The 26,158-nt window shown below is 43.6% G+C and overlaps 1 protein-coding gene and 1 long non-coding RNA gene across 4 annotated transcripts in view; one reads left to right on the forward strand and one right to left on the reverse strand.

The window, feature by feature from the left end:
• Positions 1-3,472: 3,472 nt before the first annotated feature.
• Positions 3,473-25,391, reverse strand: LOC130291692 (uncharacterized). 3 transcript variants are annotated; one of them, XM_056540808.1, is made up of 6 exons: positions 25,284-25,391; positions 18,128-18,436; positions 15,039-15,171; positions 4,621-4,652; positions 3,976-4,049; positions 3,473-3,856 (listed from the first exon to the last, which is right to left on the reverse strand). In XM_056540808.1, the coding sequence occupies exons 2-6, from the start codon at positions 18,297-18,299 to the stop codon at positions 3,761-3,763; spliced, it is 507 nt and encodes a 168-aa protein (XP_056396783.1). In that variant the 5' UTR covers positions 18,300-18,436; positions 25,284-25,391; the 3' UTR covers positions 3,473-3,760. The 3 variants fall into 3 exon arrangements, with proteins under 3 accessions (XP_056396783.1, XP_056396781.1, XP_056396782.1); XM_056540806.1 differs by lacking the exon at positions 25,284-25,391 and adding an exon at positions 23,534-23,735; XM_056540807.1 differs by lacking the exons at positions 3,473-3,856; positions 3,976-4,049; positions 4,621-4,652; positions 25,284-25,391 and adding exons at positions 13,401-14,085; positions 23,534-23,735.
• The window catches only part of LOC130291697 (uncharacterized), a 61,541-nt gene continuing 46,657 nt past the window's right edge, over positions 11,275-26,158 (forward strand). The window contains exons 1-3 of the long non-coding RNA XR_008848005.1: positions 11,275-11,436; positions 12,159-12,242; positions 13,988-14,093. This is a non-coding gene — a long non-coding RNA (uncharacterized LOC130291697). The remainder of the gene's footprint in view (positions 11,437-12,158; positions 12,243-13,987; positions 14,094-26,158) is intronic.

Below are 26,158 nucleotides of genomic sequence, written 5' to 3' on the forward strand. Positions count from 1 at the left end.
TTAAATTTTAGGGCTTTGTTTTAGAGGTAAATTTTCAAATTTCTCTCCAAAAAAAATAAAAAAAATTACTGCAAGCCTATTTCAATAGCTGTTGTTATATGGCCACTAGAGGGTGCTCAAGTGCGCCTAGAAAATGCAATATAGTTTATGGTTACATCTGTTGGTATAAAAACAAAAAAATCTGATTAATAGTGCAGGAGCCTTGTTTCAATGACTATTGCTGTAATGTCTGTTATGGCCACTAGATGGTGCTTAAGTGCGCCTAGAAAATGCAATATAGTCTATGGTTACATGAAGAAAATCTGATTAATAGTGCAGGAGTCTATTTCAATGACTGTAGCTGTAATGTCATATGGCGCTCAAGTGTACCTAGAAAAATGTAATATCTCAATCTGGTGGTTTAAAATAAATAAATAAATAAATAATTATAATAAGAAATAAGTTAATAAAAAATTTTAAAAAATTATAATCTGATTAATACTGCAGGCTGTGATAAAGAATGGCCTAGTAAAGTGTCGCCAAACTGTTTTATCCCCATTTCAGATGTTACCTCAATGCGAATACAGTTCTAAGCTCTTGAGGCAATTTTTTTAGGGACCTACTGCCTGACAGCAAATAAAGGGTTATCCAGGATTAGAAAAAAATATATATAAATAAAAAAAAAAAAAAAAAAAAAAAATTATATATATATATATATGTGTGTATGTATATATATATATATATATATATATATATATATATATATATATATATATATATATATATATATATATATATATATATATATATATATATTAATATAAATTTTTTTTTTTTAACAGCACCACGTCTGTCATCAGGTTGTGTATGGTATTACAACTCCGCTCTTATCACATCAATGGAAATTAATTGCAATATCGCACACAAACTGAGGACAAGGGTGGCGCTGTTTCTGGATAACCCCTTTTTAATCTGTCAAATTTACCTTTTTAATCCAAAGGTGAATAAGGGGGGCAAAAACGTGTGAGCACAGATGGCACCTTTTTTCTAGATTTCAGACTGCAATTTTAATCAGTTTTTTTCTATTTAGACCAGTGGTCTTCAAACTTTGGCCCTCCAGATGTTGCAAATCTAAAACAAGCACGCTGGGAGTTGGTTTTTCAACATCTGAAGGGCCACAGTTTGGAGACCACCCATTTTGACCATTGTCCCTCCTATCTCGCTAACACTGTGGTTTATTTAAGGGGAGTGAAAAAAATTGATGCCTGACTGCAGTTTTTATCTGGTGCTAAGTAGAACTTCTTCTAAATCCTCTTGTTTCCCATCATCCACGAGTCTCCGTTTCAAGGTGATTCATCCAGGATTAGGTTAAAAAAAAAAAGCTAATTTCTTTAAAAAATAGCTCCACCCGTGTCTTCAGGTTGTGTGTGGTATTGCAGCTCGATTCCTTTGAAGTGAATTGAGAGAGGTTGTAATACTGCACACATCCTGAGGACAGGGGTGGTGCTGTTTCTGGTAGAAATTGTCTTTCTATTTCTGGATAACCCCTTTTTAAAGGTAATAGCATACAGTGGTGGGCATTTTGTTGGTAGAACAGTAGAGATGCTAATAGTAAGTTCATTGGGTTGAGAATAGTGAATAAAACTGTATAAATTACAGAATGACCATCTGTATTGAGGACTGCAAAATGCTTTTTTTTACGGTACTTATTAGGCCTTAAAAAAAAAAAATTGTCTGTAAGGGTGTTGCTATTCTTTGCAGTACCTAGTTTGATGGCATTCAACAATCACTTCTCTACAGCTATTGGGAGAACTACAACCCTCAGCATGCTGTGACTAAAATTTGTCAGGTAATCCTGAAGTTGTAGTTCGGCAAACATCAGAGCCAAAGGTTAAAGAGGTACTCCACTGGAATTTTTTATTTTTAAACTGGTGCCAGAAAGTTATACAGATTTGTAAATTACTTCTATTAAATAATCTTTATCCTTGCAGTACTTATCAGCTGCTGTTATGATCCCACAGGAAGTTCTTTTCTTTTTGAATTTCCTTTCTGTCTGACCACAGTGCTCTCTGCTGACACCTCTGTCGATGTCAGGAACTGTCCGGAGCAGGAGGAAATCCCCATAGCAAACCTATCCTGCTCCTGACAGTTCCTGATAGGGACAGAGGTGTCAGCAGAGAGCACTGTGGTCAGACTGGAAAGAAATCCAAATAGAACTTCCTGTGGATCATAGAGCAGCCGATAAGTACTGGAAGGATTAATAATTTTTAATAGAAGTAACTTACAAATTTGTTTCACTTTCTGGCACCAGTTGATTTAAAAAAAAAAATAATAATTCCAGTGGAGTACCCCTTTTAATGAGTGCTGCTCTATAGTAATGCACAACAAGAAGGGGTCAGCCACTTCACCCCCAGGGGGCGACACACAACTATTTCTACTTTTGTGCTGTATAGTAAGTCTACCGTCTCCCTTGTCACGGTTTGTCACATCTTTTTGAATGTAACCATCATGATTGTCAGTGGGCACATCCTGGCTGTTGTGGCCGGCGGTATTCCAACATTGCCTTTTGGTGCTATTTTTGTTTCAATGGAGGGGGGGGGGGTCTTTGTTTATCTCGTTAAATGCAATTTCTGTCCCCGTTTTTACTATCTGTTCTCTCGGAGCATTGGAGAATCTGTAAGGTACAGTAGATCACCCCCTGTTCTGTCTCATCTATTATATGCTGGAAACTAGTTTTTTGTTTGTTGTTTTTTTTAACCCTTTTTTTGAATTTATAAATAAACTGCTTCAAGACAACAGGACCGGTCTGATTAATTTGCTCTAACAATGGATAAAATAAGCCACTTTACTTGTATCCTGTGTTATACTCCAGAGCTGTACTCACTATTCTGCTGGTGGGGTCACTGTGTACATACATTACTTATCCTGTACTGATCCTGAGTTATATCCTGTATTATACTCCAGAGCTGTACTCACTATTCTGCTGGTGGGGTCACTGTGTACATACATTACATTACTTATCCTGTACTGATCCTGAGTTATATCCTGTATTATAGTCCAGAGCTGTACTCACTATTCTGCTGGTGGGGTCACTGTGTACATACATTACTTATCCTGTACTGATCCTGAGTTATATCCTGTATTATACTCCAGAGCTGTACTCACTATTCTGCTGGTGGGGTCACTGTGTACATACATTACATTACTTATCCTGTACTGATCCTGAGTTATATCCTGTATTATAGTCCAGAGCTGTACTCACTATTCTGCTGGTGAGGTCACTGTGTACATACATTACATTACTTATCCTGTACTGATCCTGAGTTATATCCTGTATTATAGTCCAGAGCTGTACTCACTATTCTGCTGGTGGGGTCACTGTGTACATACATTACTTATCCTGTACTGATCCTGAGTTATATCCTGTATTATACTCCAGAGCTGTACTCACTAATCTGCTGGTGATGGCATTTTCTCCTACTATGGACAGAGATGTCAGCAGAAAGCACTGTGGTCATGATGTCAGCAGCGAGCTGTGTTCCAAAAAGAAAAGAATTTCCTCTGTAGTATTCAGCAGCTAATAGGTACTGGAAGGATTAAGATTTTTTAATAGAAGTAATTTACCAATCTGTTTAACTTTCTGGCACCAGTTGATTTAAAAAAAAATAAATCCACCGGAGTACCCCTTTAAAATAAAAAAAAATCGTGCTCCGATGATTATGGGGAAATTCTATACATTTGGTGCATCTGCTGTGTTCCTCCTCACCCTTCCATTTTAATGTCACATGATGTTTGCATATATTGTATCATAATTCCTGGAAGGTTTTCGTAAAGGATCTCTTATGATCTCCAGCTCCACGTAAGATACTTCTGTGTCCTGGAAAATTTAAGCATTAAAAAAAAAAATTTTTTAAACAAAAAAAACATCCCATGAATATCAGTGTGCAATTCCCTACATCTCCAGCAGAGGGGGGCATTGCAGCTGCTGATACTCACTGTGTCTGATTTCGGATTGCTTAGGTCAGAGCTGATGTTTTCCGTGAGGGGGAAGTTGTCCGATCTGTTGCTGTCTGTAATGCAAATGTAAGAATTTAGGATGATGCCGATACGCAAAGGGGGAGATTTATTAAAATCTTAAAAAATATTTTGAGTTGCCCATAGCAACCAATCAGATCGCTTCTTTCCTTTTTCAGAGGCCTTTTAACAAATGAAAGAAGCGATCTGATTGGTTGCTATGGGCAAGGTTCTATCTCCCCATTTATCTCTATCTGCTTTCAGAATTCTAATGGTTGCTATTGGAAACTGTCAGCACCTGTCGGTTACAGACATGTGACCAACTGTCATTTACGTTCCCACAATGCATTGCTCTCTGATAAAGGGAAACCATCAGAATTTAGCTTCAGCCAGGACCCGTAATGAAGATTTATCAGAACCTCTGCGGAGCTACGGTGGAGCAGTTGCCGATAGAAACAGACCAGATTAAAATTTTAGTTTGTCAGAGGCCTTTTTAAAAATGAAAGTGAAAGCTGGAATCAGGTTGCTATGGGCAACTACTCTACTTTTTGTTCTGCACAAGTTTTGATCCATTTTCCCCATATGTATCTACAAAGTAAACCCCTACATTATAATAAAACCTCATACCTTTGTGATGTTGATGGCGAGAGGATGGTCTTCTAGAAAAAAAAAGACCAAAAAAATTGTTAATGAGGGTAACCAGGAAAAGAAAAACAAAGCAAATTTCTTACAGCGCCACACCTGTTCTCAGGTTGTGTGTGGTATTACAACTTGGCTCTGTTCACTTCAATGGAACTAAGTTGGATACCACACAGCTCTGTTTTTGAATTCTGTACGAATTTGAAATGTCTGAATATGTTTCTTTTCCATTAGGCTATTTTGGCGCTTTCTTTGACCCCCCCCCCCAAAAAAAAAAGAAGCCACAAAAAAACTGCCCTGTCATTTTGCATACCACACCCAAGATGAGGTTTGGAGGTTTTTGTGGGCTTTGTTTTTCCCCAAATAGTAGTTTTTTTCTCTCATGACAAGTCCTGTGATACTTTTATCATGTGACTCAATGATTTCTATTAAAGAACTTTGGAAGGAAAAATGCCAATGCTAAACGCACAGGACGTTTTTTCATGGTGTTTTTATTTTTATTTATTTTTTGGTTCCTATAGGCTCCTATGGAAGAAAAATGTCACGATTTCTTTAACTCCTTAACCCCTTAAGGACTGAGCTCTTTTTCACCTTAAGGACTCGGCCATTTTTTGCAAATCTGACCACTGTCACTTTAAACATTAATAACTCTAGAATGCTTTTAGTTATCATTCTGATTCCGAGATTGTTTTTTCGTGACATATTCTACTTTAACGTAGTGGTAAAATTTTTTGGTAACTTGCATCCTTTCTTGGTGAAAAATCCCAAAATTTGATGAAAAATTTGAAAATTTAGCATTTTTCTAACTTTGAAGCTCTCTGCTTGTAAGGAAAATGGATATTCCAAATACATTTTTATTATTCACATATACAATATGTCCACTTTATGTTTGCATCATAAAATTTATGAGTTTTTACTTTTGGAAGACACCAGAGGGCTTCAAAGTTCCGCAGCAATTTTCCAATTTTTCACAAAATTTTGAAACTCGCTTTTTTTCAGGGACCAGTTCAGGTTTGAAGTGGATTTGAAGGGTCTTCATATTAGAAATACCCCATACATTACCCCATTATAAAAACTGCACCCTCCAAAGTATTCAAAATGACATTCAGTAAGCGTTTTAACCCTTTACAGGTTTCACAGGAATAGCAGCAAAGTGAAGGAGAAAATTCACAATCTTCATTTTTTACACTCGCATGTTCTTGTAGACCCAATTTTTGAATTTTTGCAAGGGGTAAAAAGGAGAAAATTTTTACTTGTATTTGAAACCCAATTTCTCTCGAGTAAGCACATACCTCATATGTCTATGTAAAGTGTTCTGCGGGCGCAGTAGAGGACTCAGAAGGGAAGGAGCGTCAAATGGTTTGTCACCTTTAGGAAGCCCCTATGGTGCCAGAACAGCAAAAAAAACCCACATGGCATACCATTTAGGAAACTAGACCCCTCGGGGAACGTAACAAGGGGTAATGTGAACCTTAATACCCCACAGGTGATTCACGACTTTTGCATATGTAAAAAAAAAAAAAAAAATTTTTACCTAAAATGCTTGGCTTCCCTAAAGTTTTACATTTTTAAAAAGGGTAATAGCAGAAAATACCCCCCAAAATTTGAAGCCCAATTTCTCCCGATTCAGAAAACACCCCATATGGGGGTGAAAAGTGCTCTGCTGGCGCACTACAGGTCTCAGAAGAGAAGGAGTCACATTTGGCTTTTTGAAAGCAAATTTTGCTCTGGGGGCATGCCGCATTTAGGAAGCCCCTATGGTGCCACGACCGCAAAATAACCCCACATGGCATACCATTTTGGAAGGTTAAGTGAACCTTAATACCCCACAGGCGTTTCACGACTATTGCATATGTAAAAAAAATAAACATTTTTTTTTACCTAAAATGCTTCTTTTCCCAAAAACTTTACATTTTTAAAAAGGGTAAAAGCAGAAAATACCCCCCAAAATTTGAAGCCCAATTTCTCCCGAGTACGGCGATACCCCATATGTGACCCTTAACTGTTGCCTTGAAATACGACAGGGCTCCAAAATGAGAGCGCCATGCGCATTTGAGGCCTAAATTAGGGATTGCATAGGGGTGGACATAGGGGTATTCTACGCCAGTGATTCCCAAACAGGGTGCCTCCAGCTGTTGCAAAACTCCCAGCATGCCTGGACAGTCAACGGCTGTCCGACAATACTGGGAGTTGTTGTTTTGCAACAGCTGGAGGCTCCGTTTTGGAAACCGTGGCGTACCAGACGTTTTTCATTTTTATTGGGGAGTGGAGGGGGGCTGTGTAGGTGTATGTGTATACGTAGTGTTTTTTACTTTTTATTTTATTTTTTGTGGTAGTGTAGTGTAGTGTTTTTAGGGTACAGTCGCACAGGTGGGGGTTCACAGTAGTTTCTCGCTGGCAGTTTGAGCTGTTGCAGAAAATTTGCTGCAGCTCAAACTTGCAGCCCGATACTTGCTGTAAACCTCCGCCCATGTGAGTGTACCCTGTACGTTCACATTGGGGGGGACATCCAGCTGTTGCAAAACTACAACTCCCAGCATGCGCTGACAGACTGTACATGCTGAGAGTTTTAGTTTTGCAACAGCTGTAGGCACACTGGTTATGTATCACGGAGTTTGTGACCTTACTCAGTGTTTCAAAACCAGTGTGCCTCCAGCTGTTGCAAAACTACAACTCCCAGCATGTACGGTGCATGGTGTAAGGTGACTGCTGGGAGTTGTAGTTTGCAACAGCTGGAGGCACACCGGTCGTGAAACACTGAGTAAGGTAAAAAAAAAAAAACTCTAAGTTTCACAACCAGTGTGCCTTCAGCTGTTGCAAAACTACAACTCTCAGCAGTCACCGACAGCCAACAGGCATGCTGGGAGTTGTAGTTATGCAACCAGCAGATGCACTCCCAGCATGCACTTTAGCTGTTTGTGCAAGCTGGGAGTTGTAGTTATACAACAGCTGAAGGTACACTTTTCCATAGAAAAAATGTGCCTCCAGCTGTTGCAAAACCATAAGTCCCAGCATGCCCATAAGGGAATGCTGGGAGTTGTGGTGGTCTGCCTCCTGCTGTTGCATAACTACAGCTCCCAGCATGCCCTTTTTGCATGCTGGGAGCTGTTGCTAAGCAACAGCAGGAGGCTGTAACTCACCTCCTGCTGCTGCTCCATCGCAGGCTGTCCCTCGCCGCCGCCGTCGCTCCTGGGGCCCCGATCCCAACATGGACGCCGGGGATCAGGGTCCCCAGCACCCGGGGTCGTCTTCCCGCACCCGCTCACGCCCTCCGGAAGAGGGGCGGAGCGGGAGTGACGCCCGCAGCAGGCGCCCTGATTGGTCGGCCGGTAATCCGGCCGACGAATCAGGGCGATCATGAGGTGGCACCAGTGCCACCTCACCCCTGCAGGCTCTGGCTGTTCGGGGCCGTCAGAGACGGCCCCGAACAGCCAGTAATTCCGGGTCACCGGGTCACTGGAGACCCGATTGACCCGGAATCGCCGCAGATCGCTGGACTGAATTGTCCAGCGATCTGCGGCCATCGCCGACATGGGGGGCATAATGACCCCCCTGGGCGATATGCCGGGATGCCTGCTGAACGATTTCAGCAGGCATCCGGCTCCGGTCCCCAACCGGCTAGCGGTGGGGGCCGGAATTCCCACGGGCGTATGGATACGCCCTGCGTCCTTAAGGACTCGGGATGCAGGAACGTCATGTGTCCGCTCCCGATCTGTAACGCGGGGCCACGGCGTCATAGCGGGTCGGGCCAGGCCTCTAACAATGGCCGGGACCCGTGGCATATAGCGCACGGCATTGATTGATGTGCCGCGCGCTATTAACCCTTTAGATGTGGCGTTCAAAGTTGAACACCGCATCTAAAGTGAAAGTGAAAGCATGCCGGTTAGCTCAGGGAGCTGTTCGGGATAGCCGCGGTGAAATCGCGGCATCCCAAACAGCTTACAGGACAGCCGGAGGATCCCTACCTGCCTCCTCGCTGTCCGATCACCGAATGACTGCTCAGTCCCTGAGATCCAGACATGAGCATTCAAGCGGCAGAATCATCGATCACTGGTTTCTTATGAGAATGTGATCAATGATAAAGATCAGTGTGTGTAGTGTTATAGGTCCCTATGGGATTACAATGATCAGTGTGTGCAGTGTTATAGGTCCCTATGGGAGCTATAACACTGAAAAAAAAAATGTGAGAAAAAAAAGGGAATAAAAATCATTTAACCCCTCCCCTAATAAAAGTTTGAATCACCCCCCTTTTCCGATAAAAAAACAAAAAACAGTGTAAATAAAAATAAACATATATGGTATCGCCGCATGTGGAAATGTCCGAATTATAAAAATATATTGTTAATTAAACTGCACGGTCAATGGCGTGCGCGTAAAAAAAAAATTCCAAAGTCCAAAATATTGCATTTTTGGTCACTTTTTATATCATGATCAATGATCAATAAGTCTGATCAATGCAAAAATGGTACCATTAAAAACTTCAGATCACGGCGCAAAAAATGAGCCCTCATACCGCCCCATACACGGAAAAATAAAAAAGTTATAGGGGTCAGAAGATGACAATTTTAAACGTATTAATTTTCCTGCATGAAGTTATGATTTTTTCCAGAAGTACAACAAAATCAAACCTATATAAGTAGGGGATCATTTTAATCGTATGGACCTACAGAATAAAGATAAGGTGTCATTTATACCGAAAAAATTTACTACGTAGAAACGGAAGCCCCCAAAATTTACAAAACAGTGTTTTTTTTTTCAATTTTGTCGCACAATGATTTTTTTTTTCCGTTTCACCGTAGAGTTTTGGGCAAAATGACTGAAGACATTACAAAGTAGAATTGGTGGTGCAAAAAATAAGCCATCATATGGATTTTTAGGTGCAAAATTGAAAGAGTTATGATTTTTTTAAAGGCAAGGAGCAAAAAACGAAAATGCAAAAACGGAAAAAACCCCGGTTCTTAAGGGGTTAAAAAAAATACTCAAATACCATAGCATCCTGCACGAGTAAAATAAAAAATGAGAAAAATAAAAAAAAGGAAAAAAACATGATTTTGGCATTTCATAATTCCCTATAGACTTTCAACATGTGGTCAAGGCATTTTTGCCCAAAATGTGTTTGTTTATTGTTTTAGACATTTTGGCTGAAACAAACCAATAGAAAACTAGCCTTAAAGGGGTACATTTTGTTCAGAATGCTCTGAGGCAGAGGCCGTGATTGTGACATCACGGCCACGCCCCCTCGTGACATCACACCATGCCCCCTCCATTAATGTTTATGGGAGGGGCGTGTCATCTTACATGCCCCCTCCCATAGACATGAATGGGGGGGGGGGCGTGGTGTGAAATCACAAGGGAGTAGGGTTGCCACCCTGCCGGTATTTTACCGGCACAGACGGTATTTTCATCTACATTCCGGGCTGTGCCGTTAAGTTTGGATGAAAAATACCGGCCATGCAATGGCCGGTATTTTTCATTCACTGACAGGGGCGGACGGAGCAGCATCCCCAGAAGAACACTGCTTTCATGACCGGCCGTACAATGCCCAGGTCTGACACCACCAGCCTGTGACAGGGAGAGCTCCGTGCGATGACAGGAAGAGATTGTACAGTGCTGGGGAGGGGGCGTGACCTCCTGTCTCCTCTCTCCCCCTCCCCCGCCTTCCCTCTGCCCCGTGCAGTCTTACAACCCTCCATAGGCAGAGCAGGGAGGGGAGAGGCCGTGTATCCTGTCTCCATCTGCTGCGCAGGGCGGGTGAGTGTCTGTGTGTATATATGTGTGTGTCTGTATATATGTGTCTGTGTATGTGTCTGTGTGTATATATGTGTCTGTGTGTATATATGTGTCTGTGTGTATATATGTGTCTGTGTATATATGTGTCTGTGTGTATATATGTGTCTGTGTGTGTGTCTGTGTGTATATATGTGTCTGTGTGTATATATGTGTCTGTATATATGTGTCTGTGTATGTGTCTGTGTGTATATATGTGTCTGTGTGTATATATGTGTCTGTGTATGTGTCTGTGTGTATATATGTGTCTGTGTTTATATGTGTCTGTGTCTCTATGTGTCTGTGTATATATGTGTGTGTGTGTGTGTGTGTGTGGGGGGGGGGGGGGGGGGGGGGTAAACTGCCTAATCTGGGGGACAACTATGCTGCCTAATCTGGGGGACAACTATGCTCCTAATCTGGGGGACAACTATGCTCCTAATCTGGGGGACAACTATGCTGCCTAATCTGGGGGACAACTATGCTGCCTAATCTGGGGGACAACTATGCTGCCTAATCTGGGGGACAACTATGCTGCCTAATCTGGGGGACAACTATGCTGCCTAATCTGGGGTACAACTATGCTCCTAATCTGGGGGACAACTGGGGTACAACTATGCTCCTAATCTGGGGGACAACTGGGGTACAACTATGCTCCTAATCTGGGGGACAACTGGGGTACAACTATGCTCCTAATCTGGGGTACAACTGGGGTACAACTATGCTCCTAATCTGGGGTACAACTGGGGTACAACTATGCTCCTAATCTGGGGGACAACTGGGGTACAACTATGCTCCTAATCTGGGGGACAACTGGGGTACAACTATGCTCCTAATCTGGGGGACAACTATGCTCCTAACCTGGGGGACAACTATGCTGCCTGATCTGGGGGACAACTACCCGGCCCTCCACAATATTTTTAGTTTCTCATGTGGCCCCATGGGATAAATAATTGCCCACCCCATTCCTCCTCAACCCCTGGACATTCCTTAACCTGGAGCCGCCCGGGGAAAGGAGAAAGTGAAGACAAGAGACTGGTGAGACCTCTCTGCAAAATTGTGTATTTAATGCAGTGTTTCCCAACCAGGGTGCCTCCAGCTGTTGCAAAACTATTACTCCCAGCATGCCCAGACAGCCTTTGGCTGTCCGGGCATGCTGGGAGTTGTAGTTTTGCAATAGCTGGAGGCACCCTGGTTGGGAAACACTGATTTAATGTGTGAAACTATCTGCTGCGCTCTGTATCTAATCCTGTCATGTGCGATACTGTCTGCTGCGCTCTGTATCTAATCCTGTCATGTGTGATACTGTGAGCTGAGCCTGTATATCCAAATCTGTCATGTGTGATACTGTCTGCTGAGCCTGTATATCCAAATCTGTCATGTGTGATACTGTCTGCTGAGCCTGTGCATCTAAATCTGTCATGTGTGATACTGTCTGCTGAGCCTGTGCATCTAAATCTGTCATGTGTGATACTGTCTGCTGAGCCTGTGTATCTAATCCTGTTATGTGTGATACTGTCTGCTGAGCCTGTGCATCTAAATCTGTCATGTGTGATACTGTCTGCTGAGCCTGTGTATCTAATCCTGTTATGTGTGATACTGTCTGCTGAGCCTGTGCATCTAAATCTGTCATGTGTGATACTGTCTGCTGAGCCTGTGTATCTAATCCTGTTATGTGTGATACTGTCTGCTGAGCCTGTGCATCTAAATCTGTCATGTGTGATACTGTCTGATTAGCCTGTTTATCTGATGTTGCGCAGGGGGACGTCACTCGTCATCAGAGAGAGCCAGCGTTGCTGTCGCGCACCACCACTACCGCCGCCGCTGGCATAAATAGGGTTTTGGTAGGTATTCTCTAAATGTAAATTTTTTTGTGCGATATAGGAAAACTCCCCCCGCATATATATTGTATCCATCCCATCCCCCATGCCATTTCTTAAACCCCCCTCCCATCCCCCATGCCATTTCTTAAACACCCCTCCCATCCCCCATGCCATTTCTTAAACCCCTGATCCCTCAGCCCCTGTGCAATCTGGCCCCTCCCCTTTTGTAGCTCCACCCCCACATAGCCACACCCATGACCGGTATTTTTCTGAGGGAAAGGTGGCAACCCTACAAGGGAGCGTGTACCCAGAACACTGTTCGGGCATGCTGGGAGTTGTAGTTTGGACACCCTTCGAATACTTACTATGGGGAACTCTAGTGTCAGCCTCGAAAAGAAGTCTTGGCTTCACACGGACTCTAGGGGGAGATTTATCAAAACCTGTGTAGAGGAAGACTGGTGCAGTTGCCCATAGAAACCAATTTTTTTTTTTTAGAAATGAAAGAAGCAATCTGATTGGTTGCCATGGGCACAGGGCCAGCCCTACCCTGGGTCCCAGTGGGGCCATGGTCCCAGGCGGCACTTTTCAGGGGCGGCACTTTGCTGGGCTGTGGGGGTAAGTGTGTACTACTGCCTACCTAATGTGGGGGAACATCTGCTGCCTAGCACAATTGTGGGGTAACATCTGCTGCCTAACACAATTGTGGGGGAACATCTGCTGCCTAACACAATTGTGGGGGAACATCTGCTGCCTACCTAATATGGGGGCTACCTACTATCTACATAGCTTATATGGGGGTTTTCATACAGGGGACAGCTATCTGGGGGATTTACCTACAGGAGGCGTGAATACCTAGCTAGGGAACATGACCTACTAGGGGCCACTACCTACTGGGGGTATTACCTACCTGGGGGACACTACCTATGTCAGTGGCATCACTCGTCAGTGTCGGCGGTCGCGTCCAAAAGACGAGACGCATCCCTGCCTGCAGTGTAGGGGGACAGCCCTTAGAATGACCAAACTCCATTACACTCTACTTCTAGTGAGAAAGTCCACAGACTGTCATGCATCTTTCAGCCACAAGATGTCCCTGTTGTATGTGTTGTTGTATGTGGAGGAGGGGATCAGAAGTTCCGGGCAGACAGTCAGTGCGCGTGTGCTGTACCCAGCTGTGTGTGAACTGATGGGTAGGGGGCTGCTAAGTGTTCCTGAAGAGAGAGACATCTAGCAATCCAGAGACTTGGCAGCAGGATTGGGGCAGAGGACAGAGACCCCTAGACAGAGTTGGATTATTGTGTACTTGACCGTGCCTGCAAGCCCCCAGAGAGAGAGGAACAGCAAGATTACAGATCAAGAGACCAGACTGCAGATACCTCCAAGTGACAGAACAAGATAAACAACTTGCAAAGAAACCAATTACAGACCAGTGCATTATAGACTACCAGTTGCAGACAGCAAGTGACCGATTCAGCGATCTGACTGCAACTACCTTCACATGACAGACTGAGACAAGCAGCTGCTCTGTGACCTACAGAACTGAGTTTGCACCGGTGCTAACCTGGGGCAGGGCATAGAGCAGGTTTCTAATCAGACAGGACCATATTAGAGGAGAGTAGCCTGTATTTCTGTGTGCGCTGGCGGGAACGCCATGTTAAGTATACGGTTCAGTAAGCTTTCCCTGTGAACCCATGTGAACTGTTATTACTGTTAATCTCATTACCCGGCCATTATATTCTGTTGTTTAATAAAGCCGGTTTCTTCTTCAGCCTCATTGTCTGCTGTACCGTACTTGAATCCTGCACTGCCGTCTCCTGCTCCTCTGGCCGCTACAGCAACACTAGTGCCCCTGAGCCGGCTGAAGACACTGGCAAGGTGAGAACCAGCAAGCAACACATATTAGAGTTTATTGAAATGGCAAAGGGGGACCCAGGGGCGTGTTAATTAAAATGTCACAGCACAGGGGGATCAGAGGTGGGGAGTAACTAAAATGCCACCCTTTACCATTTAAATTCCCAACCCCCCCCCCTTTGATTCCCCCCCCCCCTGTACCATTTCAATCCCCCCCCTGATCCCCCCATTTCAATAAAGTTTATATATATAGACCCAGGCAGCACAATGTCTTTGGTCGGCTCTCCATGGGCAAATGCACCACTCTTCCTCTACACAGGTTTTAAAGGGGTACTACCGTGGAAAACTTTTTTTTTTTTAAATCAACTGGTGCCAGAAAGTTAAACAGATTTGTAAATCACTTCTATTAAAAAATCTTAATCCTTCCGGTACTTTTTAGGGGCTGTATACTAAAGAGAAATCCAAAAAGAAATGCATTTCCTCTGATGTCCTGACCACAGTGCTCTCTGCTGACCTCTGCTGTCCATTTTAGGAACTGTCCAGAGAAGCATATGTTTGCTATGGGGATTTTCTCCAGTTCCTAAAATGGACAGCAGAGGTCAGCAGAGAGCACTGTGGTCAGGACATCACGGGAAATGCATTTCTTTTTTTGGATTTCTCTTTAGTATACAGCCCCTAAAAAGTACTGGAAGGATTAAGATTTTTTTAATAGAAGTGATTTACAAATCTGTTTAACTTTCTGGCACCAGTTGATTTAATAATAATAAAAAAAAAATAATAAAAAAAAAAAGTTTTCCACGGTAGTACCCCTTTAATAAATCTCCCCCTAAGTCTGTACAGTCCCTGACAGCTATCAGAGATCTTTATTTACAATAGACTGGTAAAAAAAAACTCTGCAGTGCAGAAGCTATACAGATTCAGACAGTAAAATGGAATGGCCATTCCGATAACTAGATTGCAATGACCTACCTGGATCGCCTCATGATACAGAAGCCCAATGTGACGCAGATCACGATAATACATATAATGAGGAGCAGCACCGCGGTCAGAATAGTCAGTAAGATTCTGGTGGACATTGTGGATGCAGGAACAGAAGTTTCTTCTTAAATGTCAACAAAAAGAAGAATTGTGTTATAGATGACTGTAATACAGGCTCTGAGGCATAGGGGGCAGCACAGTGACAGCAGTTCTATAGGATATTAGATTGTAAACACTATGCTGAGTGTGGTGGTGGGGTGTTAATACTGCTACCCTACTGTTTATACACTATATTTACTGTTTTTTTTATATAGGGCCAACGTATTCCACTGTGTCATCCAATATATCTCCTCTACTATATAGATGTCACATTATCACCCTAAAAGGCAAGTGTGGATCATACTTCAAGGGAAGGAACAGATTATACCCCAATACTATCCGTATCACCTTATTACACTATAGGGGGAGGCACATGGTCATACCTAATAGTGATGAGCAGCAGGGGCCATATTCGAATTTGCGATATTTCGCGAATATATTGATTATTTGTCCTATGTTCGCGAAATTCGCATATTCGTTATTGTTCATTTACTTTTTTTTCCCATGCGAAAATTTGCATGGAAAATTCACATAAAAATTTGCATGTGAAAAAAACAAAACAAAAAAATTTGTCATTACGAATATATAGCACTATATTCAAAATATGAATTGAGGTAGAAAAAACAGACATGGTCGCACATCTACATATTGTGTTTTGATCTAATTGCTTCTCAGCATAAATTCAAAAACTAACAGGTTGTTATTATACATTTTGATCAAAAAGTAACAAGCCCACTCGCCACGTCAAGGCCTCCTAATTAGAGTGGGTCCCTAAGATCCCTAGCATAAAATGGCGTAGCACTGGGCGGCGCCCACCACCGCCGCGACACCAGTGCCCACAGGGGGAACGACCCACTGGCAGAGCGGCCCCAATGCCACTCAAACCAGTCCATGGGTCGCACCTCCCCACAGACATGGCACCACGGCAGCAACGGACGCCGCACAGCACCACACCAGTGTGAACAGGGTGTAATAGCTCACTTAACATGCTCTCCCAGTCAGACTTGGAGGCTGCTAGGAAAGAAAAGGCCCTTGTGTAGCTAACTACTACTTATATAGGGTTGGGCTGAGGGGGTGGGGCAGAGTGCAGACACATGGTAAAACAAAAAAAGAGGGGATAGAATACACAATGTGAATTCAGGTAGAAAAAACAGACATGGTCGCAAATCTACATATTGTAATTTGATTCAATTGCTTCTCAGCATAAATTCAAAAATTAACAGGTTGTTAGTATACATTTTGATCAAAAAGTAACAAGCCCACTCGCCACTTCAAGGCCACCTAGCATAAAATGGCGTAGCACTGGGTGGCGACCACCACCGCCGCGACACCAGTGCCCACCGGGGGAACGACCCACTGGCAGAATGGCCCCAATGCCACTCAAACTAGTCCATGGGTCACACCTCCCCACAGACACGGCGCCACGGCAGCAACTGACGCCGCACAGCACCACACCACATTTGATCAAAATGTATGCTAACAACCTGTTAGTTTTTGAATTTATGCTGAGAAGCAATTAGATCAAATTACAATATGTAGATGTGCGACTATGTCTGTTTTTTTCTACCTGAATTCACATTGTGTTTTCTATCCCCTCCTTTTTTTGTTTTTTTTTGTTTTACCAGGTGTCTGCACTCTGCCCCACCCCCTCAGCCCAACCCTATATAAGTAGTAGTTAGCTACACAAGGGCCTTTTCTTTCCTAGCAGCCTCCCAGTCTGACTGGAAATGCATGGTAAGTGAGCTATTACACCCTGTTCACACTGGTGTGGTGCTGTGCGGCGTCCATTGCTGCCGTGGCGCCGTGTCTGTGGGGAGGTACGACCCATGGACTGGTTTGAGTGGCATTGGGGCCGCTCTGCCAGTGGGTCGTTCCTCCTGTGGGCACTGGTGTCGTGGCGGTGGTGGTCGTCGCCCAGTGCTAGGGACGTTAGGGACCCACTCTAATTAGGTGGCCTTGACGTGGTGAGTGAGTTTGTTACTTTTTTATCAAAATGTATACTAACAACCTGTTAGTTTTTGAATTTATGCTGAGAAGCAATTAGATCAAATTACAATATGTAGATGTGCGACTATGTCTGTTTTTTCTACCTGAATTCATATTCAAAATATATTCGCGAAATGGCAAAGTGCTGATATTCGTGATAAAAATTGCATTACACATATTCGTGCTCAACACTAATACCTAAGTACTATCCATAGCCCTTTATCACCCTAAAGGAGGAGGGACCAGCCGATACCCGCCAATACTATCCATATCCCTTTATCACCCTAAAGGAGGAGGGACCAGCCGATACCCCAATACTATATGTATCACATTATCACCCTACAAGGGGAAGGAACAGCTCATATACTATCCATATCCCTTTATCACCCTAAAGCAGGAGGGACCAGCCAATACCCCAATACTATCCATATCCCTTTATCACCCTAAAGGAGGAGGGTCCTGCCGATACCCTAATATTATCGACATCCCTTTATCACCCTAAAGGAGGAGGACCAGCCGATACCCCAATACTATATGTATCACATTATCCACCTACAAGGGGAAGGTCCAGATCATATACTATCCATATCCCTTTATATCCCTAAAGGAGGAGGGACCAGCTGATACTCCAGTACTGTCCAGATCCCTTTATCACCCTACAGGTGGAGGGGCCAGCTGATACCCCAATACTATATGTATCATATTATCACCCTACAGGGGGAAGGACCAGCTGATGCTTTAATATACCATCCATATCTCTTCATTACCCTCACATTACTACCCTATAGGGGGAAGAACCAGTTGATACCACAATAATATCTATATCACATTATCACCCTATGGGGATAGAGACCAGTTAATACTATCTGCATCATATAATCACCCTATAGGGGAGGAACCAACTGATACCATAATATTATCTGTGACATATCAGCCTGGGTCATATTATTGCCCTGATTCTCTAGTCTCACCCCCCCCCCCCCCCCCTACCCTACCTGTGTCTTTCTCCTTTTCCGCTGGTGAGGTGGGTATGGAGGGCTCCAAGTCATACTCAGCCCAGAGATCAGGAAACTCCTTCACCTCACATCTCCACCGGCCGGTGTTGTTCTTTTTCCTCTCCAGTGCGTACCATGTTCTTGGGATGGTTATCTGGCTGAATTTAACCATTTTTCCATTCCTGGTCAGGGTGAAGGTGTAGCTGCCCCTCAGAGAGGTCCTCTTCCCCAGACAGAGGTGGCACTCCAGGGCCTTATCTCCATTAGTTGGGAATAAAGATAGGGAAAGGGACTGGGAGATGGAGCAACCTGAGGAGGATAAGAAAGGTATGAGAAGGAAGAAAAAGCAAGCAGAGATAGTAAAACTGACAGCAAGCAGAGATCGTGAAACTGACAGAAAGCAGAGATTGTGAAGAGGGAAACCTAAGATGTGTACTGGTCACCAGCAACAATAGTCCCTAAAGGAGCCTATACACACAATGGCAAAGGCAGTCAAACCCTACATTTTCAGTGGGTCCACCCCAATCTCTGACCAGTGTTTCTCAACCAATGTGCCTCCAACTGTTGCAAAACTACAATTCCCAGCATGCCCGGACAGTCTAAGGCTGTCCGGGCATGCTGGGATTTGAAGTTTTGCAACAGCACGAAGCACACTGGTTAGGAAAAAATGTCACCGGCAGATAATGTGGAGAGGAAAGAAGTATTAGATACATTATATTTTAACATCTTATTCTTTTGTTCTCAATGGACAGAGGCGTCTGGCAGCAGCATATGTGGTAGCCCTTGGGGGGGTGTTGGTAGTGGGGGTATTGTTTCGGTAGATGAGGGGTTAATGTTAACCCTATAGTTCGTGACGCCAGGCTGAGGGCTAGTATGCTGAGGTGATCCTCCGGCATATCGCCGCCCTTCCCAGAAACGACAGGTGCATGTAATGAAATGACTGAAGGTCCACAATGTACTTGAACTTGAACTAGGGTAACTTTACTTAAGTGCTTGCGGTACATCCAATGAACAATGACAGTCTCAGAAATGCAGTCTTTATGTTGCTCAATGACTGACAATTGTTGCGGACCTTGAAATAAATGAAAGTTTCTGAATTTATGGTAATTATTGCAGATCCGTCCGGATTTAGGGGATAGATAAGGTCCGGTGATCCTGCAGAGTGCTTAGGGATTGATACACTCGCGATCCTGAATATATTAGCCATTGCCGCAAGGTTCAGGCCTAACTCACTGCGATAGACAGCTGCGCAGATCCTGCTCGTTTGACAGCCCGGGAACAAGAGAGAGAACAATGGCCGCCGCTCCCTTATATGGGCAGGGGCGGGGTGAATCTGATTGGTCCGAACATCTGTCATTCACTGTTACACAGTGCAATGGAATTGACTATGTCACAGGGACCTCCAAAGGTCCTTAAGCAGAAATACCATAGAGTTCACTTAACCACGTGACCCGCAGGTCCTGCTACGCTATAGACAGGTAATTAACTATTTATAAGGCATTTATATAATATTTACATGCTTCCTAAATAAGCTATTGGAGCAATAACTATCTGGATGAGAGGTGACTAGGGGTGAATTAGACAATGGGAACCCCGACGTCCTAGGGACTCTGGCTAAGGGGATCCATACACGCAGGTACCAGATAGGATACGGTACCGGGATACCACACATATACTATGAATGTATGCATGCTCTGGTCAGCCGAGTGTGCATGTGAAAGGAGGGGGTAATTCATTTTGCTTCTATATAATTTGTAAACAGCTCCTTTATAATTTGTAATGCAGTTATAATACAGTGGGGCAAAAAAGTATTTAGTCAGCCATCAATTGTGCAAGTTCTCCCACTTAAAAAGATGAGAGGCCTGTAATTTTCATCATAGGTATACCTCAAGTATGAGAGACATAATGAGAAAAAAAAATTTCATAAAATCACATTGTCTGATTTTTAAAGAATTTATTTGCAAATTATGTTGGAAAATAAGTATTTGGTCACCTACAAACAAGCAAGATTTCTGGCTCTCACAGACCTCCTGTAACTTCTTCTTTAAGAGTCTCCTCTGTCCTCCACTCATTACCTGTATTAATGGCACCTGTTTGAACTTGTTATCAGTATAAAAGACAGCTGTCCACAACCTCAAACAGTCACACTCCAAACACCAGTATGGCCAAGACCAAAGAGCTGTTGAAGGACACCAGAAACAAAATTGTAGATCTGCATCAGGCTGGGAAGACTGAATCTGCAATAGGCAAGACGCTGGGTGTGAAGAAATCAACTATGGGAGCAATTATTAGAAAATGGAAGTCATACAAGACCACTGATAATCTCCCTCGATCTGGGGCTCAACGCAAGATCTCACAAAATGATCACAAGAACGGTGAGCAAAAAACCCAGAACCACACGGGGGGACCTAGTGAATGATCAGCAGAGAGCTGGGACCAAAGTAACAAAGGCTACCATCAGTAACACACTATGCTGCCAGGGACTCAAATCATGCATTGCTAGATGAGTCCCTCTGCTTAAGCCAGTGTGGTAGCCCTTGGGGGGTATATGGTTTTGGTGGTATTGGTATATGAGGGGTTAATATTAACCCTGTCACTCGTGACGCCAGGGTGAGGGCTGGTATTACTGAGGTACAGTTACAGTCTCTGCAATACACTTCCATAGACTTCAGTGACTGACAGTTGCTGCGGACCTTGCGTCTTTTGCAGGTTAATAGAATCAGGCTAATTGGTGTGTGGATCCGTCCGGATTTAGGGGTAAATTAGGTCCGGTAGTCCCGCAGAGTGTTTGGGGATTGATACACTCTTTATTTGTTAAGGATCGGCTGTTGCTGCAAGGCTCAGGCCGAACTCACTGCGATATTTGCTGCGCAGATTGTTCTCATGTGACAGCCCAGGAACAAGAGATGCTTACAGCTTGGCTGCGCGGGAACAAGAGAACTAAAATGGCCGCAGCATCCCTTATATGGACAGGGGGCGGAGCCTAATTTGATAGGCCCAAGGTCAGCTGTCACTCACCATCACACAGGCTTCTGGGTGATCATCTGACTTCCTATACACATAATAAAACCAAAACGAGGCTAGAAATACCAAAGTGAGGCCAGGAACGCATCCAGAGTGAGGCTTGGAACGCATCACATGACCCGAAGGCCCTGCGACGCCAGCTAAGGTAAGTACCTTACTAGATACAATATATACAGTTGAATTTAAATAATTTTACTTAAGCAAGAGGTGGAAAGGGACAAACTAAGGATGAGGACCCCCGTCCTACTTAGGGACTCTGACTTTGGGGACCTCACCACAGGCAACGGACGTAGTCCGGTGCCGGGACACCACAAACCCCCTTACTTAAAATTAGTCGGCCTCCACGCCAGTCCCCTAAGGCAGAGGGACTAGGTCACTACAGGATAATTATACTAGGCAGAACCTATAATCCTGACAACTTTTATACATATTAGGTACTTTCAAACCTACTAGAACCTTTTCTAGACATTTTTAAGCTAGTACATCCAACTAGACAACAATTTTAAACATTTTACACATTTTCTAGACTAGTAATCCTACTAGACATTTTAGGAAGGCTTCTAAGACATTTTCTGAAGCTATCTAGGCATTTATGAAGCTATCTAGACCATTAGTTTCTAGCTTCCAGACATTTTTAACTAAGCTTACTATACATTTTGATTAAGCTTACTAGACAATTAGATCTCACTAGACAATTAGATCTACCTAAGACATTTGAATTAGCTCTCTATACATTTCTATGAGGCTAACTAAACAGTATAGTACAACTTTCTATACAGTTAGCTTCAAGCTGACTAGACATTTGTATTATCTCACACATTCTATTCGCCAACAATAAGTTACCTGTTAGTTAGTACACGAAAGGTATACTGGCTAGCCGGAAGCTAGGTCACAGTAAGGGTGGCTGCTAGGGTCTATCGGCTACACGCTACCTATCCCTTGAGCACTTTCAAAACAACCTACTAGGTTATTCTTAGAATTACATGTTTATTTCTGTATTTGCAAGAACACCTACTGGCCAGGCAGAGCATCTCACACACGCAATGAATAAAGAAAAGAAGTGTACCCAACAGTGGCAGGAATTGGGTATCAATATGCTACAATTCCTAAGTGTTTTCTTTAAGTGAGATATTTATTTTTATGTATGTACTAGAAAATTTTGATGTAGTACATTTAAGTGAGTAATCTAGGGTACTGGGAAGTGATTGGCAGAACATTGAAGTGGGTTATCAAAGGTACTATGTGTGAAGGTACTATGTGTGAAGGTACTGTGAGTCCACTATTGAGAGATGTCCCCTATTGGAAAAAAGGATCAAAAACCTTTCTAAATATCTGAATACTGTCCTGTACTCACTCCAGAGAGTAATTACCTATAAAACATAATAAAAAGTAATATTACAATACAGTCTCTCAGTGACATTTAATCACCCCTTATCCCCCCATCATTTCATTCCCCCTTTATACCCTGTGCCACATTATGCCTTGTGCCAAATTATCTCCCCTTACCCCCTGCCACATCATTTCCCCTTGATCCCCCCCCTGTGCCGTTTCATTCTCCAACTATTACCCTCTGTGTAAATTAATCACCCCCTCTTAAAGAAGGGGCACAGGGGGAATGAAATAGCACTAGGGTGGGGAATTAGGAGTAAATTATGGGGCACAGGAGGTATAAAGGGGAGGGGGGGGATGATTTGACACAGGGGGAATAAAGTGGCATGGGGGGATCAGGAAAAGAGGGGATGAATGATGTGGCCGGCGGATGTACAGAACCAGGAGACCACTGAGGTCTTCTGCTTCTGTGCTGGGGCCCTTTGGGAGCCAGGGCCCCTTACTATGGTATTGGCTGTGCCCCCTGACAGTGACCCTGTGTACAAGGTAGAGCCGGCACAAAAGCCTGGTTGTCCCCTATTGGGAATGTTTTGTCCCCTATTGTTACCTATTGGGAGTGTCCCCTATTCGGAGGGTGCAAATACATTAAGTCTTTTGGGACTCTGCTGGGGAATTCAATACTGTCCACTATTGGGAGGTGTCCACTAAGGGAGATTTCACTGTATAACAAAGTATTGAGATGAACTTTTGTTATTGACCAAATACTTATTTTCCACCATAATTTGCAAATAAATTCTTTATAAACCAGACAATGTGATTTTACGGATTTTTTTTCTCATTCTGTCTCATAGTTGAGGTTATAACCTATGATGGAAATTACAGCCTCTCATCTTTATAAGTGGGAGAACTTGCACAATTGGTGGCTGACTAAATACTTTTTTGCCCACTGTATATGATCAGACTCACAACAGTTGTAATAAATCGTTGTTTATGCGGATCACACATACAAAAACATAATATTAATATATTTATATACTGTACCGTCCCCCTCACCTGACACGCTGCAGGCCACAAGACCGAGTACCAAAATGACACAAAAATCCACAGCGTCCTGTATCATTGTGCGAGTTCTTCTGATTCTGTTTTTCGATCCTGTTTATTTACTCACTTGGGTCCTGAACACGGTGCCAGTCACTGTACCTATACAACCTCTGTGCCCGTCACTGTGCCTATACAACCTCTGTGCCCGTCACTGTACCTATACAACCTCTGTGCCAGTCACTGTACCTATACAACCTCTGTGCCAGTCACTGTACCTATACAACCTCTGTGCCAGTCAATGTACCTATACAACCTCTGTGCCAGTCACTGTACCTATACAACCTCTGTGCCAGTCACTGTACCTATACAACCTCTGTGCCCGTCACTGTGCCTATACAACCTCTGTGCCAGTCACTGTACCTATACAACCTCTGTGCCAGTCACTGTACCTATACAACCTCTGTGTCCGTCACTGTACCTATACAACCTCTGTGCCAGTCACTGTACCTATACAACCTATGTGCCAGTCACTGTACCTATACAACCTCTGTGCCAGTCACTGTACCTATACAACCTCTGTGCCAGTCACTGTACCTATACAACCTCTGTGCCAGTCACTGTACCTATACAACCTCTGTGCCAGTCAATGTACCTATACAACCTCTGTGCCAGTCACTGTACCTATACAACCTCTGTGCCAGTCACTGTACCTATACAACCTCTGTGCCCGTCACTGTGCCTATACAACCTCTGTGCCAGTCACTGTACCTATACAACCTCTGTGCCAGTCACTGTACCTATACAACCTCTGTGTCCGTCACTGTACCTATACAACCTCTGTGCCAGTCACTGTACCTATACAACCTCTGTGCCAGTCACTGTGCCTATACAACCTCTGGGCTAGTCACTGTACCTATACAACCTCTGTGCCAGTCACTGTGCCTATACAACCTCTGTGCCAGTCACTGTACCTATACAACCTCTGTGCCAGTCACTGTACCTATACAACCTCTGTGCCAGTCATTGTACCTATACAACCTCTGTGCCCGTCACTGTGCCTATACAACCTCTGTGCCAGTCACTGTACCTATACAACCTCTGTGCCAGTCACTGTGCCTATACAACCTCTGTGCCAGTCACTGTACCTATACAACCTCTGTGCCAGTCACTGTACCTATACAACCTCTGTGCCAGTCACTGTGCCTATACAACCTCTGGGCCAGTCACTGTACCTATACAACCTCTGTGCCAGTCACTGTGCCCATACAACCACTGTGCCTATAAAACCTTTGTGCCAGTCACTGTGCCTATATTATCTGTGTTAGCACTATGTTTATGTCACCTATGTGCCAGTCACAGTGTCACCTGTCTGACTATTATAGACCATGTGTCTATACAACTCATGTGCCAGTCTCACTCTTTCGAGAATCAATGTATCTATACCAGTTGCGACCACCTATATGCCATTCCAGTTTTCACCACCTGTATAATAGTCTTTTTCTCTTCTGTCTGACTAACCTATAGTATACTTTGTCTACACGACCTTTCTGAATATTACTTTATATATAACCTGAGTACCAGTCTCTGTGCCTATACCTCTTGTGTGCCATCAGTTTCTCTATGCCATGTCTGTGCCAGTCACTCTCTATACTACCTGTCTTATCATTACTGTGTCAGTGCAGCACGTGTGCCAGTTTCTCATAAGGTCACCTGTCTGGGCATCATTGTATCTATACCTGCGTGCCAGTCTCCGTGTCTTTACCTCTTGTGTGCCAGCTTTCGTGTCTTTACAACCTATGTGCCAGTCACAGTGTTTTGGTCCATGTCCGCACATGAAGGAGCCGCTGTGCCCGTCTGTCCATGAGTCTAACTCACATTTCCCAGAAACAGGAGGAGATGAGGAAGTTCCAGCTTTATCAGTGACAAGCAGCCCTGACATGTTATGTGCCCCATCTCCGGGGATGCCCGCTGGGCTATTCATGGGTATAAAGCTAACCAACACAAAGGAAAGAGCGGAAGCATCCGCAATGACTTGTCATTACTTTTTATAGTCTGTGGGTTATCTGCAAACATGTAAAGGACAATTCACACTGAGACATGAAAATTCTTCTACTTATTCAACTATGTATTGTTGTACATAGGGGGCAGTATTATATTATCCCTCTCCCTATGTTACATGTGTGAGTATTTTATGCTGCAATTAAAGCATGAGAAGAACTCCATCCGGTGTGAACTTAGTATATGGAGAGTTTGCCGACAATGCTTGCGATTGGCCTAGCCTTTTGGCTGATGTAATGGCGACTAGAAATAGAGCTTTATAAGAGAGCCACTTGATCTCCGCCTTGACAGCACTAACGATAATGTGGTGTCCCGGGACAGGACCTGGTCCTGTGCCTTTGTCTAAAGTCCCCTCAGCCAGAGTTCCTCCATGTCAATAGGGCTCTCCTGTAGGACTAAACCCTAGTCACCTCATATAAATGGTATTTAATGTATAAATATGTATATATATTTAATATGTTATATAGGAATACCTCTGTATAGAATCTTAGGGGATACGTGCCTTTAATTAAATTGTATTATGGTTTAAGGACCTTTACGTCATGTGATACCCAGAGTTCACTGGGTCAGGATTTACAG

The sequence above is a fragment of the Hyla sarda genome, chromosome 9 (assembly GCF_029499605.1).
Source record: "Hyla sarda isolate aHylSar1 chromosome 9, aHylSar1.hap1, whole genome shotgun sequence".
Classification (NCBI taxonomy): Eukaryota; Metazoa; Chordata; class Amphibia; order Anura; family Hylidae; genus Hyla; species Hyla sarda.